Consider the following 14,989-nt stretch of genomic DNA (forward strand, 5'->3'; position numbering starts at 1 on the left):
TTTTCTCCCTAATGATAGTTCACATTATGAGACTTTTATCCTATCTTCAAGCACCAGTTCTGCTAGTGGGGACATTGTAGCTGTTCCTCAACATTTCTTGCCATTTGTTTGCTAAAAGTATTTGTTTGCAAGATGAATTGCTGCACTGGCAGGCGAGATGACAGCCTACACGAAGATGATATTGAATTGATTTCTGAAATGTTGCAGAACGGACTAGTTGATGTGTACCACGAGACATGAATAATAAAAATTCTATTAAAAAGCTCTTGAATGGCTGACAGTGGAATATTATTTGTGATGATTACTTTTCTTCAGTCATTATAAAGGGGAGTTGGCATCAGATTGCCTCTGACAAAATTGCTTTTCACTCCCTGGTGAATACCCTCTGTATGCTTTTTGAGAGCACAAAACCATATTTCTCAGCACAATATTATGTCAAGATAGGCCCTGGAAAAGACATTTCTCATGTATCACCTTATTAGTGGCGTAAAATCTGTGCTGTTTTAACTGCTGGGGTCATTTGGTATATTCTGCATACATTTCACAATGACTCTGAGGTTTGACTAGTCCAGTTTCCCTTCCATTTCTAAAAATATGATTGGCATTATAATTACAAGCTTATAAAATAGCCTCTAAGTGACTGTCTGTCAGTGGCGTTTTTCAACGTAATGAATTTGATTAACTGTATCTTAAAGGCGTGCAGGCTGACAGTTTGTTTCTTCAAAGCTGTCAGGATTTCTGAATTATTCTGTGCAACATCTGTTGTCTAACTCTAATTAATTTGCGGCGTACATTTGCGTTGAATGATTTCTTTAACTTTTGCAAGTGCGACAAAAATTTGCATTTCTAATTAATTTTATTTTCAGCAAAACACACTGAATCGACTGCCGCAGTTCAGCGGTGTCTGGAAGTGTCTGCACAAACAACATGGAAACAACAGAAATCAGCAGGTGCATTTAAAAGCTAATTATGAAGCTTTTTATTTACTCAGGAGCGTCTTTTGTTAGCTGTTTCCTTCCCCGGATGATTACTCAAGTTTGTTTTGCCATTCAAATGCTTTCTAATAGCACTGAAAGGGTTTTATTGATATTGTAACTAACTATGACACTGCTTTGACATGCAGGTACGTAAGTGCTCCGGGGCGGAAGGATCGCCCATAGACCAGACCTGTCCTTGCATTTTTCTTTGTGTTTGTTGATAGACTGTGTGCTAGGGGAAAAAAACTAAAGTCTTATTGCGACTTTGTTCCCAAAATAAGTAAACGATCCCGTCTTGCCCTTTCCTCTTCATGCTCTTCTAAAAAACAGATTGCTTTTCTTCTGCTTTTTCAGAGCTACTCCAGTCAGGGCAGAGGTGGCAGTGGTGGCGGAGGAGGAGGAGCTGGGGATGAAGACTACGAGATCCCCCCCATCACACCGCCGAACCACGCCGACCCTTCTTTGCTCCACCTCATGGAGCACGAATCAGGTTACCCCTTTCACTCCCTGCCACACAATGGCTTGCTCAACACCTACTCCTACCCCGAGCTGCCCGCGCTCATGATGTCCAACATGCTGGGTCAGGAAACTCACCTCCTGTCTGGGCCTATGCACTCGGTGAGTACATTTTTTTTTTGTCCACCTTTTTAGCCATGGCCCTTTCTGCTCATGCAAGTCAAGCGCTGTGCCAGGCTATTAGTCTTTGTGGTCGGAGGATTGGAAGGTATCCAGCAAGTCAGCATGGAGAGCATTTCGTCTGAAGGTTTTACATGTTCTAGTCCTTTTAAGATCTTATGTGCTGCATCGAACAACATAAACTTATATAAACTGTAAGGCCACAAAATAACCAACTCTTCTGCGTGCTGATCATGTTTTTTCGTAATGGGAAAGCATTCTTCTATTAGAGTCATAATTAACTTGGTTCGAGGCCAAGGAAGCAGCGCTGAAGTCTGAGCAAGGCCAAAGTCTAAGCATAAATACAGAGAGCTGCTGCTTCCTTAACACCGAGACCACTGCAGCAAAACTTCTTTAATATCTGCACAGCTGCGCAAGTCAAAGATTTCATTGCCTGGAAAACGAGCCAAGAAGGGATGGAGGAACTCATTGTTGCGCGTTTTCTTTCGTTACAATCAGCAAATCCAAAAAGGAGAGGGGTAAGGATGAGTAGGTGGGGGAGAAGGGGGAGGAGGGAGGAGATCCCTTGTCAGCTACTTTTTTATTTCAAAAGGACGCCGAGGACCTCCATTCTTCCCCTCAGTTAAAGGGACTTTCTCCCGTGTTAAACATGCTTCAGACTGAACATGTAAACACCCCCGGCGAACACATTCAAATGCTTTAATCATAGGATCGAATCAAATGAATTATAGATGGCGCGCGTGGTGAATTATTCAGCGTTATATACTTTCATCTGACATAAATATTACTTTTTTTTTCTCCGTGGCCTCCGTCATGAATATTTATGCTTTAATGTGAACATCCGTGGCATTTATCCCCCGTTAATCAGGTCTTATGTGATTTTCAGAATCAAACCGCATAAGATGCAGACTCTTATTTTTTTCCGTGGGTGGTAGCTAAGGCCTCCATTAAAGCCAGTCTTCAGGATTAGGTCACAATCCACTGGCTACTTTGCTGAATGTGCTCGGGTGCAGGAGGACGATGCCGCTGGCTCGAACGTCTGTCTGCTTTTTAGCGCGAGTGAACGCTCGAAACAAAGTGTTGATTAAGCTTTTAACATGAGAGCGCATACCCTGCGTCTAATGCGTGTGCACAGCACGTTTAAAGTTTATGTTATGTCCGTGCACATGTATGTTCGATAAAGCCTCCACCCCCCGTTTTTTTTGGGCCGGCAACAATTTCGAAGCAAACAAAGAGGGAGTACCTGCCTCTTAAACAGCTTTTGTTTCACCTTTGCAATTATTTATTTTCAAATAGCCCTTCAGGGTAATGTTCCATTTTCTTATTTCACACCCCCTTTTCTCATAAATGAACCGTCATTGTAATAAATCACCGCACAAACAGAGACTTGCACACACTGTGAAAGGTCCAGAGATTTATGTAACACATTCATGTTTCCCACTTCCACATTTTAGTACTACTCTAGCAGAGGCTGGCTAATAATAGCTGCTATTAATATTTCTTGTTGCCTAGCAACCCCAGCAAGTAATAGCTTACTCTGGAAAAATAGATGACCGATAAGGAAGAAGGAGGAGGGGTGGTGGTGGGGTTGGAATGGGAAGGGGGGGGATTCAATTCATTTATTATCTCCTGGGACAAGAGGAGCTTATTTCTGAGGCTGAGGAATAGGAAAGTAGGCTGTATATGAGAAATATTTTAACGCAATTGGAGATGACGTTATTTTCATTTTGCTTCCATTAGGGATGTTTCATTTGATGTTTCCCCAGCAAAGTCAATTAACCTTAATTTCATACTGATAAAGGTATAATAAGGAAGATTGAATTTATGTCTGCTGCATGCTTAAAGAATAATAAGGGTGGATAGAAATAAGCTCTCGGTGTAACCAGGGGCAGCAATGAAGAGACAAGCCTTTACCTTTGTTGTATTGTATTGACAAAAGCCTTACAATAAACTCACAAAATTGAAGGAGATAACTGGGAAAAACCAAAACGCTAATCATTCAACAGCCTTCTTTCACCACCGCCGCCGAAGCAAATAAAAAGTCGACAGCATTACCTTAAGGATACGCTTCTCTTCAGTAACAGCTATCCTTCACTGCACATTTAAAACCTCCTACAAGTACAAGCTCAGCTGGAGCAACAGATACGCTTCATCTCGAGGGATGTTGTTGCTGTTTTTTGTACAACATTTAGCCTAAGGCTAAAGCTCTGTAAACTTCTCGCTGCTTTGGGATTCTCTTTTTCAGCTCACATCGATCCTACAGCAAACAGAGTTAAATCATTACAGGATTGAGAGCGGTGGATTGACCATCACAGTGCTGCATGGGCACATACAGTAATTTTGCATCCGTTTGTCCTTGTAGCTGTAGTCTGTATTAATAATCTTGAGCTTTTTGACCGCGCGGAAGTAATTTCTCTTCAAAAGCCCTGTTTTTTTTTTTCCTTTAGTCAGACAAATTTCTTTTTTCCATCTAATTGTGATTCCACAGGCAGCTGAACTATTACAGTAGCTGGTGAATCAAAGAGATGCGTACTGGATGTAGGGAACAAAAAAAAAAATCTGTCAAATAGATGCATTGAATGTTTCAGATTTCAGAGCTTGTGCATGTGACACACTGATGTATGTTTTTGTTTTGTTTGGGTTTTTTTTCCATTTTTATTTTCATCTGTCAAATCCAGCACTTAGTTGAGATCCAGAAGTTGATCCTTTTTGCTGCGGTTGCGTGTTGTTCATCATAGCAGTTCTCAACTGCCAGTTTTGACCCATTTCTTAGACTTAAAATTACACCTTTTACAGGAACTCCAACAAGAAGCAGCATCAACACTGCTGTTATAAAAGACAGAGCTGTCTATCAGCGAAGCTCCTACATTCTCAAAACTCCTCCTCACACCGCTGACCTAGTCTGTCAGCTTCTCTGAACCGAGCCAAGTCTTGGATGACTGGATACTGTGAAATGTAACATGCTGTCGTGCGAATGCTCATTGCTGAGGGAGAATCCCTGTCTCATCCTCAGCTGCCAGCATTTCTGCCATCCCGGCACTTGGTGGAGAGGTGGCACCCAGGGGTCTCGTGTTCAACAAGCGCCCTGATCATTCAGGTCTGGCTGATGGCACAGTGGCGCCGGGGAGAAGGAGGGGCTGGGGAGGCGGGGGGGTTGCAGGCAAGGTCAGTCTCTTTGAAAAAAATATAAAAAAATAAAAGCAAGAGGGACCCTCGCTGGGAGGCGGTAATGAGAGGTCGAGGAGGAGTTTGTACAGCGGCCCCAACGTGGAGCCTTGAGGGGGGGCCACTGTGTTTAAATATTCAAACAGAGCATGAGGCCCTGTCTCATTACCAGTGTAATGAGGCCAGTTACAGACCAGGAAAACCCCTGCCACCAAAAAAAAAAAAAAAAAAACAGTGGCCAATTTCACAAGTTTCTTACACACATCCAGCCACATGACTCCAGCCAGGAATTGTGTAGAGCTTTGATAAATATGTGGTTCTAGTTTAATATCTCTGGCACAGCGATGTGTGACTAACAAGCCAGTTTTAACCCTCTGCTGACAGGTTGATGTTGATATCACGGACAAGTTGTCAGTCGGAGTTGTTTTGGTTGGTCGGTCGGTTCGTTTTTGGTGGCTTGTGCATAGAAAACTACAGCAAGCTCAGCATTCACTTTCATATTTAGCAATCTTGAAGGAACATAAGCATTAATTTAAAGATGCAGTGCATCCAATAAAAGGTCTTACTTTAGTGCAGTTGAAGGTATCTTCACATCATAAGTAGATCGTGTTTGCACCCTGCTACTATTTGTGCAGCATGTGGGTGCTCGGTATGTATGTGTGTGTTGACCATGTGCGTGTATATATAGATATATGTGCGTGTGTCTTTGTTTGCCTTTGTCTCCAGAAAAAGTAGAAGAGAAAGCTGCAAGGTTAGGTTGGCTTGGCTTAATTTGATTTTGTTTAATCTGGAGAAAGAAATTTACTTGCACCGCTTGGCATTTGCGACAAGGATGGCTACGGAAAAGGCCACAACTGTTTTAGGGCAGTGACATAAAAACCATATTGACAGCTGTGGTTATCGAGAGTGCATGGATATAAGATGAACCGATCGAGCTATGAAGAGATCAAAGTGAGTTAAACTATAGTGCACACGGTCATGTTTGAGATATTTAGGATATTCAGAGATGCTGAGTTTACAGAAAGTGTTCATAGTAGAATCTGTTTGTTGAGTACTTAGGGTGAAGGGCAACGTGTCAGTCTTTCCTTTGTCTGTTATTTAAGTAGATTTATCTAAAATATTTTCTCAATATTTGGAGTTGGGTTTGACATGACATGTTCAGTGAAGCTGGATTTTTTTTCCTTTTAAATTGAAACAGCCATCTTTTTTTTCCACCGTAGGTTTTTTAAGACATATCTCATATGACCCGCTTGCTCTGCTGCCTTTCACTGGAATAGATATGACATCTTGGTGACGTTCCCAGATAAATCACTTTTGGAACAGTAGAAATATTTTCTGTTGCGGCTTTCTATTTCACAAAAAAAAAAAAAAATGAGAGAGGAAAAAAGAAAGGAAAAAAAAAGACAGATGCCCTTCAGTGCTACACTCCACAACAGGGGTGAACAATGTGTCTTGTAGCTGTCAAAAGAAATGACGGCAAGATAATTGGTGGGGCATTCCCGTTTCGTTTAAACCGAGACAAGTAGGCTTCAAAATAGAATCGGGCTTTTTAAAAAAGTAAAGCTTTGTTTTGCGCTGCTCATTATGCAGGGTTCAAAATGGAGTAATGAAGACGGGCATTAACGGATTGAGCTTTAAAAACAAATGCACATTCATTGGGGCTCATGAATATTCATGCCGCTAATTCAAATAACCTTAGGCAACTGTTACAACTAATGAATATTTAAAACAGCTTGGTCACAGAGATTTGAACACTGCATTATATCTGACTTTCTAGGATCATCGTGTACAAGAGTAAACAATTAGTAATGGCAAAAACAGATTTCAGCGGTGATGAAAATACGTCTGGGAAACAGTGTCCCGTGTTGTCACATTAGTTACAGGCCGTTGGCAATCCGAAGGCGAGCGCGGTGCCATGCGACAGTGTGAAAAATTGTAAATAATCATAATAATTGCTAAAATGATTTGTTGAGTAATCGGGGAGCGTAATCAACAAATTATTAAGTGGAGCAATTTTGAAATCATAATCAGTTATCACGCAAAAATGCTGCAAATGTGAGATTGTGTTGATTTTCACCTGTTGTGCTTGGGAATCGAATAGGTTCAATGTATTATTCGGACACCGAACCAGTCATAAGATAAAAAAAGTGATATATTTATTTAGATATGTATCATAAAGAGAGAAAAGTCTTTGTTTTGGGGGGTTTAATCATCATAAAATAAATTAAAATGATCATAAACCTTTCGAGCTCGCTCAGTCAGGAATGTAGAGTTAGCAGAGCGCGGGGAAAAAGCTGCACCTGGCACAGTGGGCCCTCGGGCGACCCGAGGGTTGACTAAACATGTTTATGTTTACCGCCTGGCGCCCTTACATGTTACAAGTCAGAGAATCCCATGCTGGCCACTTAAAAGAGGGCCTTCCTATGAGGGGATCAGTGTGGTGACTCGTCCTCGCCACCACCGCGACGCTAATTAGGCCCACCGCAAAGCCAGCCTGTGGGGATAATGTCCCATTATTAGAGTCATTTGTTTCAATTAACCGCTCTGTGATTCTACAATAGCACTGCGCAGCCCAGCGCAAAGAAGCCATTACTCTCGCCCAGGGAACCAATGAGGTCTGGGACGAGAGTGTTTGTAAGAAGGTTACGGATACCTGCCGCTGCCAGCAGTCGTGCTGTCGTGCTCCGCATTTAGCCCGGTCTCTGATGAGTTGTTTGAGCCCTGAGAGAGTGGAAAAAACTCCTTATTCATATCTTTTTCTAGAGCTTTTAAAGACTGTTTCTGACTATGCTGCTTCTGAAAACGTGAGATTTTTGCTTCTGTGCATTTGACTGAGAACTGATTGAAGATTTGTTGAAGGATTGTTGACTTAAGCATAAACCGCTGAAAACTATAGGCTGTTCACGTACCCCTTTACAAGCTGAGAGCTTTGTGGTTGACTGAATTACTATTCTGCTACTGTATACTTATGGTCCTCAAGTCATTTTTAGACTGCAATCAAGTTACTTTCAGAACACGAGGCTCTCTTTTTCTTTCCATTTCATGCATTACTCTTGTTAGTCTTGTTACTTTTGTAAATTCAAAGACTGCGTTCGTGCATTTTAATTCCACCAGTGGACAAAGAAGGCAGATTGCTTTGATAATTCCCCACTGCTCTAAATGGGAATTGTGAAATGACAATTAGTCTGGTGCCTTTGCGGCCAACAAAAAGCAAACCCTTGATAAAAGCTGTTTGTGCACTTGTATGGTGCCTGTTGTTGGTCACAGCTGGAGGCCACCACTTACAGGGTGCAAAGAGAGATTATGAGAGAGATTATGACTGTGATTTCTAGCTGGTGTAAGAGGCACAACTTTGAGAAAGTCTGTTTGTATAAATGGCTTTGATAACCATCCAAGTGATTCTTCAAGCAGCTAAACCAGGTGAATTATGTCTACAAGAATTAACTCATTCCTTGTAACATCACTCTTTTCTTGTCATTTGCATAAGATATTTTCTTTTAATCAGCCAGACGCTTTTCTGAAAAAAACACCTAGGTGTTTTCGTGCATTTAACAGCACAAGTACAAAGACACTTATCAACTCCAAATGCTTCCAAATGCAATGTTTTAGAGCACTTTTCGGTCCTTTCAGCTCTAGATAATGGAAACTTCGATTGATACCAAGAGGTTGCTGCCCTGTGATGCCTCTGTTGCCAGGCTCTCTCATTGGCTTTCTCCCCCCGCTGCGCAGATGTTTACAAAGAGACATCACCAGCTCACATTAAAGGGTTCAAGTTGTCCCCTCAGGCTGTTGCTATGGAAATAACCCTGCTACGGTCGCTCATTCATGTTTGATTAATTGTTTTTTCCTTTCTGTGCTGTTGCCTCTACAAAGACCTCATCATGGGAACATATCATCTCGAAAACAAACAATAGGAAAAGATGAATATGTTCAAATCTGCTCTATTTGGACTTGCAGATACACTCTCTTCCTGCTTTGACATTTTGTGGATGTGGTGATAAAAGTCGAGTAACTGCATTAGCATTGTATTAACACTGATAAAGCTCGCTTGTGAAGCCACGCAATCATACAGATATATTTTTTATTTCGTTCCCCAGACTTACCTGGACAGAAGATAAGCTTTTTTTTCTTTTGCCTTTTTCTCCTCTTAAATTGCACTGTGTAGCGCTGAGATACAGCAACCCACTGGGGCCAATTAGGATGCCAGCAGAGCCAGGAAGTGCATAGCAGATGCTTTTGCCACTATTTATTAAAATCCAATCTGCGGGGGCCCCTCCAACAGCTCGTTAAACTACCGTTAATCTAATTAGCTCTCACTTGCCACTGTTTTCACCACATTACCAAATACAAGGGCCTCGACTTTGCAATTTAGGCTGATTAAGTAGGTCCAGTGCTGTTAGGCAGAGCTTGTAGGGAGGAGCTCCTCAGAGCTGTCAGTCATTCTCCCGAGTCAGATAAATCATGCAGCTTAGTTCAGCAATGGCTTTGGATTTAAAGTATCAGCAATAGGAATGTTAGTTGAAATCAAATCCACATTGCAGCCCAAAACTGTAGAAATACTCCATCATAATGACCCTGTGTATTTGTAATGGAATGGTACCAAAACTGGATACAAATTCCATAATGGCTTCTTTATGTATATATAGATATATGTATATATCTATATATCAGGTCTATACGATTCTGCTAACATCCTTTCATGTCTCCTAGATCAAGATCACGAATGTGCACTTCCGGTTCATTATTGTTTAGGCCAGGCTGTATTTTTTATTTGATGAGTGCTGCTCTCTGGACGAGTGCCTGGTTCCACTCAGAGATCTTTGCAGCGGCTTTGACATGCAGTCCTGCTTATTGCTTACAGATGGGCAGTCTGACATGGAGCTGTAATTGCTTCCAGATGAGGAGGGCACTGCATATATTTTAAGACATATTTTAACCTATCAAGTCTTCATCCTGAGCTGGATGTGGGGAATACAGAGAAACCAGGCTAACACAGCGTTTGGTAGCGTAAGATAAGAGGAATTTGTGTTAACCTGTATCCAAAGTTGACTATGACATGTTGTGTATCATTCAACCTGTGTGGAAAAAAAATGTTTAACGATCATCTGGAATTTTGGATGCCAGTCCTGGTATTTACAGTCACTTTTAATTTAAAGAGGACTGACGCGTTCAGATGTGTTTACATTCTCATGTTGCCTGCCAGCAATTTCTGAGACAACAGGCCTGACTGCATCATGTGCAGGTGCACTTTCAAATGCTAGCTGAAAATGATATCTAAATAATGACTAAGAGCATGTTATAAAATGTAAAAAAACAGCAAAATTACAGAAACTTAACAAAGACTTAACAAAAACGTACGTTTTACACAATTGCTGTTACAGATGTTTGGCACAATAGATTTTTGTACTTCTACAGCACCTATAAGAGCTCATTTTTGTCTTATTGCCCTGAGTTCCAGCTTGTGGTGAAGATTACAGGAAAAGAAATTATATATAGCATCTTGAAATCGTATTATTCTCACTGCTGGTGCTTTAACTGTGACTATTTATCTATTTATTAACCCAGAAAGGCTTAAGTGTCTGCAACCGCCACACTAAGCTGTGCAGCTCTTCACTGAGCTACTGTGAAGAGGTCCGTGTTTGTTTTGCTGAAAGATGTATTCCACTGTAGTGCAATCTAAATATATTATTGAATTTCCTTCATTGTTTATTAAATTTAAGGCTGTGGTTATTAACAGTGGATCCTACGAGCACTTGTGTGTAATAGTGGTCGGTCATGGTAATGAACTCAATGAGAATTATCTACACATTCTACTCCCATCAGGTCTGTGAATCATATTTCAGGTGTTTTCCAAAACAAACAATCAAAAAAAAAAATAAACACACATTTCCTACACAAAACCAAAAGCCAGGCATTCAAGGTTAGCCAATAAAGAGCCAGATAGCAGTTGGTGAGGAGCCAAATTGAGAGGAAAACAAGGAAATGTTGGATTGAAATTCGTCAGATGGACATTAGAGCAACACCAGTAATGAAAAATGTTGCTGCGCCACATTTCCTGTAAGTGTGAAAGAGGAAAGCGTTTTGCTTCAGACTCGCTGTGTTTACAGCTTGTGTCCGCTGCCCCCATGTGATCAAAAAAAAAAAAAAATAGTTAGTGCAGGTTGAAGAACGAACCGTTGGGTTTAATCTGCTATTACTCTGCAATCACCACTTTGAACAACAGTCACAGACAGTTTACGCAAATTGCATCTGCAATCGCTTCATCATTTGCTCCTTCCCTGTGTATCAAAAACGCAGCAGTTGATTGTACAATGAAAAGTGAATTGGGGATTGCAGCCATTTATATGTCATCATTCTGCATCATCATTGAGAAGTGTAGAGCGTAAGTGTTGGAGAACCTTTAAAATGCGACAGAAAGTAGTGCGCAAATCAGGGATGTCGCATTTCTTCCCATTGTGGGAATTTGTGATGCAGATAGGTGAAGAAACAGTTTACGTTCAGATTTCCAGTAAATAGCCACATCCGCAGTTTCGCTTCAGCCGGCACTTCTTGCCTCTTTCAAAGTGTACTTTATTCTGGAGATAACATTAAGGTGCTAATCTGTATCGGGAAAACAATGTTAGATGATTTGTTATTGAGACGTCGGCTTGTTAAATCTGCTTTTACAGTCCTCGGCCAAAGCTTATTTCACTACCGGCTTTCGATTGATGTTCTTAAACTGCAGATTTAAAAACCCTCTCATAGTCTGTTGCTCATTCTCCGGGCCACTGCACACTCACTGCAAAAAAAAAAGCATGTAAAAATAGGTTTTTATCTTCTTCTTCTTCTTCTTCTTTGAGCTACTGTGTAGATCAAACTGTGTAACACACTCAAAACCAATAGTGTGTGTGTGTGCATCTATGAAACAAGGTGTGTAGATTTTGGAAGTGCATGGCATTCATTTTGGTTTAGCGCTGTGCCCAGTATTTGCTTTTGTGTAACAGTCATCATTGTAAGGAGAAAGGATATGTATCACCTTAGAGTAGTTCCTGTTTGTTTTTATGGCCTTTCAAAGCTGATACATTATGCAGCACTCTCCACTTTGCTGTTCACTGTATATGATAATGACTATGATAAGAAGACTGTGATTGGAGAAAGACTTTTATACACTCTCATGCTATTATCGGATTTTATTGTCTAATTTTCATCTGTCTTAAGCGTTGTCAGTCACCGCGCGTGCACACAGTCCTCGTTGCGAGTCCTCTTCTTTCTATATCTTTCCACTCCTTCTGTTTTCTTTAGATCGACTCTTCTTTTTTTTTGCATCTCACTTTCTTCACTCTTCCCCAAATCCACCTCCACCCCTCTCTTTCTCTCTCTTTGCTGTTTTGATAGTGACGCAGTTACCAGGCTGTCAATTCTAATCTTGTCTTGCCAGTGCAGTGCTGTCCATTCAGAATCACAGCTACCCCTCCTTTTCCTTATCTCTCTCTCTTCACCTACCACCCCTTCCATCTCTCTCTCTCGCTCTCTCTCTCTCTCTCTCTCTCCATCACTATCTCTCTCACTCTCAGACAACAGAAATGCTGATGGGATGAGCAAGCTAAGGTTGACTCTATAGTTCAATCTTTTCCTGGTAAACTAGAAAGCTGTGCTGGAAATAAATTTAGTCTCTGCTGCTGTGTACAGGACACGATGGTCTTTACCTAAGACATCCGTGTGCTGTTTCTGGTTGACCCCCTAATTGCAGTCTTTAAAAGCTTTTTTTTTTTTTTTTTAGCATCAGTGTATGTCTGCTCTGTAAATGTGCATTGAGTCCTCTTGCATGGAGAAAATTGGCAGGCAATTACTTAACTTTAGAAAATGTTATTAAACGCACTCATCAGCCAATCTGTTAGGTACACCCTGCAGGTTGAACTTCCCTTTGCCTTCAGAGCTACCTTTATTCTTTATCCCAAGGGTGCTCTGTTGGATTGAAATCTGGTGGCTGCGGTGGCTTCTTGAGTGCAGTGAATTCACTGTCATGTTCAACAAACCAGTTTTGTGACATTGTCCATTATCCTGCCGGAAGCAGCCATCAGAAGATGGGTACACTGTGGTCATAAAGGGAAGAACATAGTCAGCAACAATACTTGACAGTGACATTTAGGTGATGCTCAGTTGATATTAAGAGGTCCAGAGCATGCTAAGACAATATCCCTAACACCACCACCACCACCATACTGAACTGTTGATACAAGGCAGAAATCAAGACTCGTCAGACCAAGCCCTTCCAATCTTCTGCTGTCCAGGTTTGGTCTCGTCTGCTTCAAGATTCACTGTGTTGTGCTTTCAGAGATTCTGCATACCTTGGTTGCGAAGAGTGCTTGTTTTGAATTACTGTTGTTTTCCTATCAGCTTGAAGCAGTCTGGCCGTTCTCCTCCGACCTCTGACATCAACGAGGCATTTTCGCCCACCGGATATTTTTTTGGACTATTTACCGTGAACGTTAGAGATGGTTGTGTGGGAAAATCCCAGTAGATCAACAGTTTCTGAAATACTTAAATAAACCTGTCTGGTCTGGCCTGTCTGTAGTGTGAATGCCTGATTTTATATGTAAATGGCAAAGACATCATGGTAAATTGTTACAGGTGGATTTCCTTTGGTACTTTTTTCCACAGTTTGTTATTTACTTTTGAAATTTATCCTTTTTTTTTAACTGACTTTAATTTGGGTACTAATCTCATCAGGCTACATGATCCTTGACAGTTTTATCCCCGGTACATTTTTATGTAAAACATGTGAGTGATTTACTTTGCAAGCTACAATTAGAAAATAAGCCAAAGGAGACCTCTGCACTGCTGCAGTGAATTTAACTGTTGTGGCTGCACTGAATCCATCCAGCACTGTAAATGTGAATACTTAATAAACAAAGAGGCCTGTGTCTAAACTAAAGTTACAGCTTCAGATTATGAGGGGTTGAGTTTTCCCTCGAATTTCCCTTTGTGTTTCAAAATGATAAAAAATAAAAATGATGGCTAAATAAATTGGTAAATAACATGGTATCATATGTTAAGCTAGCTTTAGCACAATAACAGTGATGCAAGACAAGAAACAAATATCAGTCAGGTTAAAATCTGTCTGTTGTAAGCATATAATAAAAAGAGTTTCAAGTTTTGACATTTTGCATGGAGAGTCCATCTCGCAAGAGCACAAGATACCAGTCTTCTCAGTAACAGTATCAGAAAATAGACCAGAATGCACTGGAGCCACGAGATGTTGCATTATGAATAAGGGATGTGACTGTCTCTTTTTCTCAACTGACAACAACAGCTGTCATAATCATTACTGTTCACTGCACCTGCACGAGAGAACCCAGCAAAATAAGCTTGATATTGTGTAGTTCGCTGTGTGGTGGGTAAGTGTTTATCCAGCGTCGATAGTTTGTAAGGCCAGTAAGAAAAAACTATAGTGATGAATATGGCTGCGATCACTTTTTTCACTTTCTCATTTGAAAGATATTTTTTACAGAAGACTGTGTCGGTTAATGCTCTACCAGAGACTGGTCTTCTTAAATATAAAGTCAAAGCTGTGGCGTTTTCTCTTAATAGGTGTTCAGGGCTCGAGTGTGAGGAAACCAGGCAGAGCGCATTAAAACAAAAAGATTATATAGCAGGCAAAATCACAGGCCAGTGGGCCTAGTTTAATATTCTAATACAAAGTGTTTCTCTGTGGTACTTTGTTAAGGAAGAAAAAAGATCCGATGTTAAATTGCCTTTTTTGCAGAGAAGTTTAGATTAAGTTGGGTTTTTTAATACATATATATTTATATATAAAGGTAATCTCATAAATGAAGGAAACCACTTTCACAATTAGATTTAGATGAAACATGCTGAAGAAAGATGAGAACAAATTAATCATCTGAGGGGGTGATTTTTTTTTTCCTGCTTATTTTTCTGGGAGAAAATTATTAATACTGTGCAGAGTGAGCAGTTTTCACTTACTGTTGTCTCTTTAGAAGTATGTGAGCCATCTTTATTAATCTTTCAGAGTCACTGTCAGCTTTTTACTGTATATACTTGAGCTGAGAACATGAATCTCCGATTATAAGACGTGGAAATAAAGAAAGAAATGAAAGAATACGCCCTTTATTCTCCTGGTTGATTGCATTCTGCTGTGGGCTGTTGTGTGTCATCATTCTTTCCTCTGTATGAATACATGTGAATTTTCCTGGCGATTATTTAGCCTTCTT

The 14,989-nt window shown here is 40.7% G+C and overlaps 1 protein-coding gene across 7 annotated transcripts in view; it reads left to right on the plus strand.

The window, feature by feature from the left end:
• Nucleotides 1-14,989, plus strand: part of LOC134619074 (TOX high mobility group box family member 2-like) — an 84,343-nt gene that overhangs the window by 58,692 nt on the left and 10,662 nt on the right. For all 7 annotated transcript variants that reach the window (XM_063464799.1, XM_063464800.1, XM_063464802.1 and 4 more), the window contains one exon: nucleotides 1,332-1,595. In XM_063464799.1, the coding sequence (XP_063320869.1) occupies nucleotides 1,332-1,595 (264 nt within the window). The remainder of the gene's footprint in view (nucleotides 1-1,331; nucleotides 1,596-14,989) is intronic.

The sequence above is a fragment of the Pelmatolapia mariae genome, linkage group LG20 (genome assembly GCF_036321145.2).
Source record: "Pelmatolapia mariae isolate MD_Pm_ZW linkage group LG20, Pm_UMD_F_2, whole genome shotgun sequence".
Lineage (NCBI taxonomy): Eukaryota > Metazoa > Chordata > Actinopteri > Cichliformes > Cichlidae > Pelmatolapia > Pelmatolapia mariae.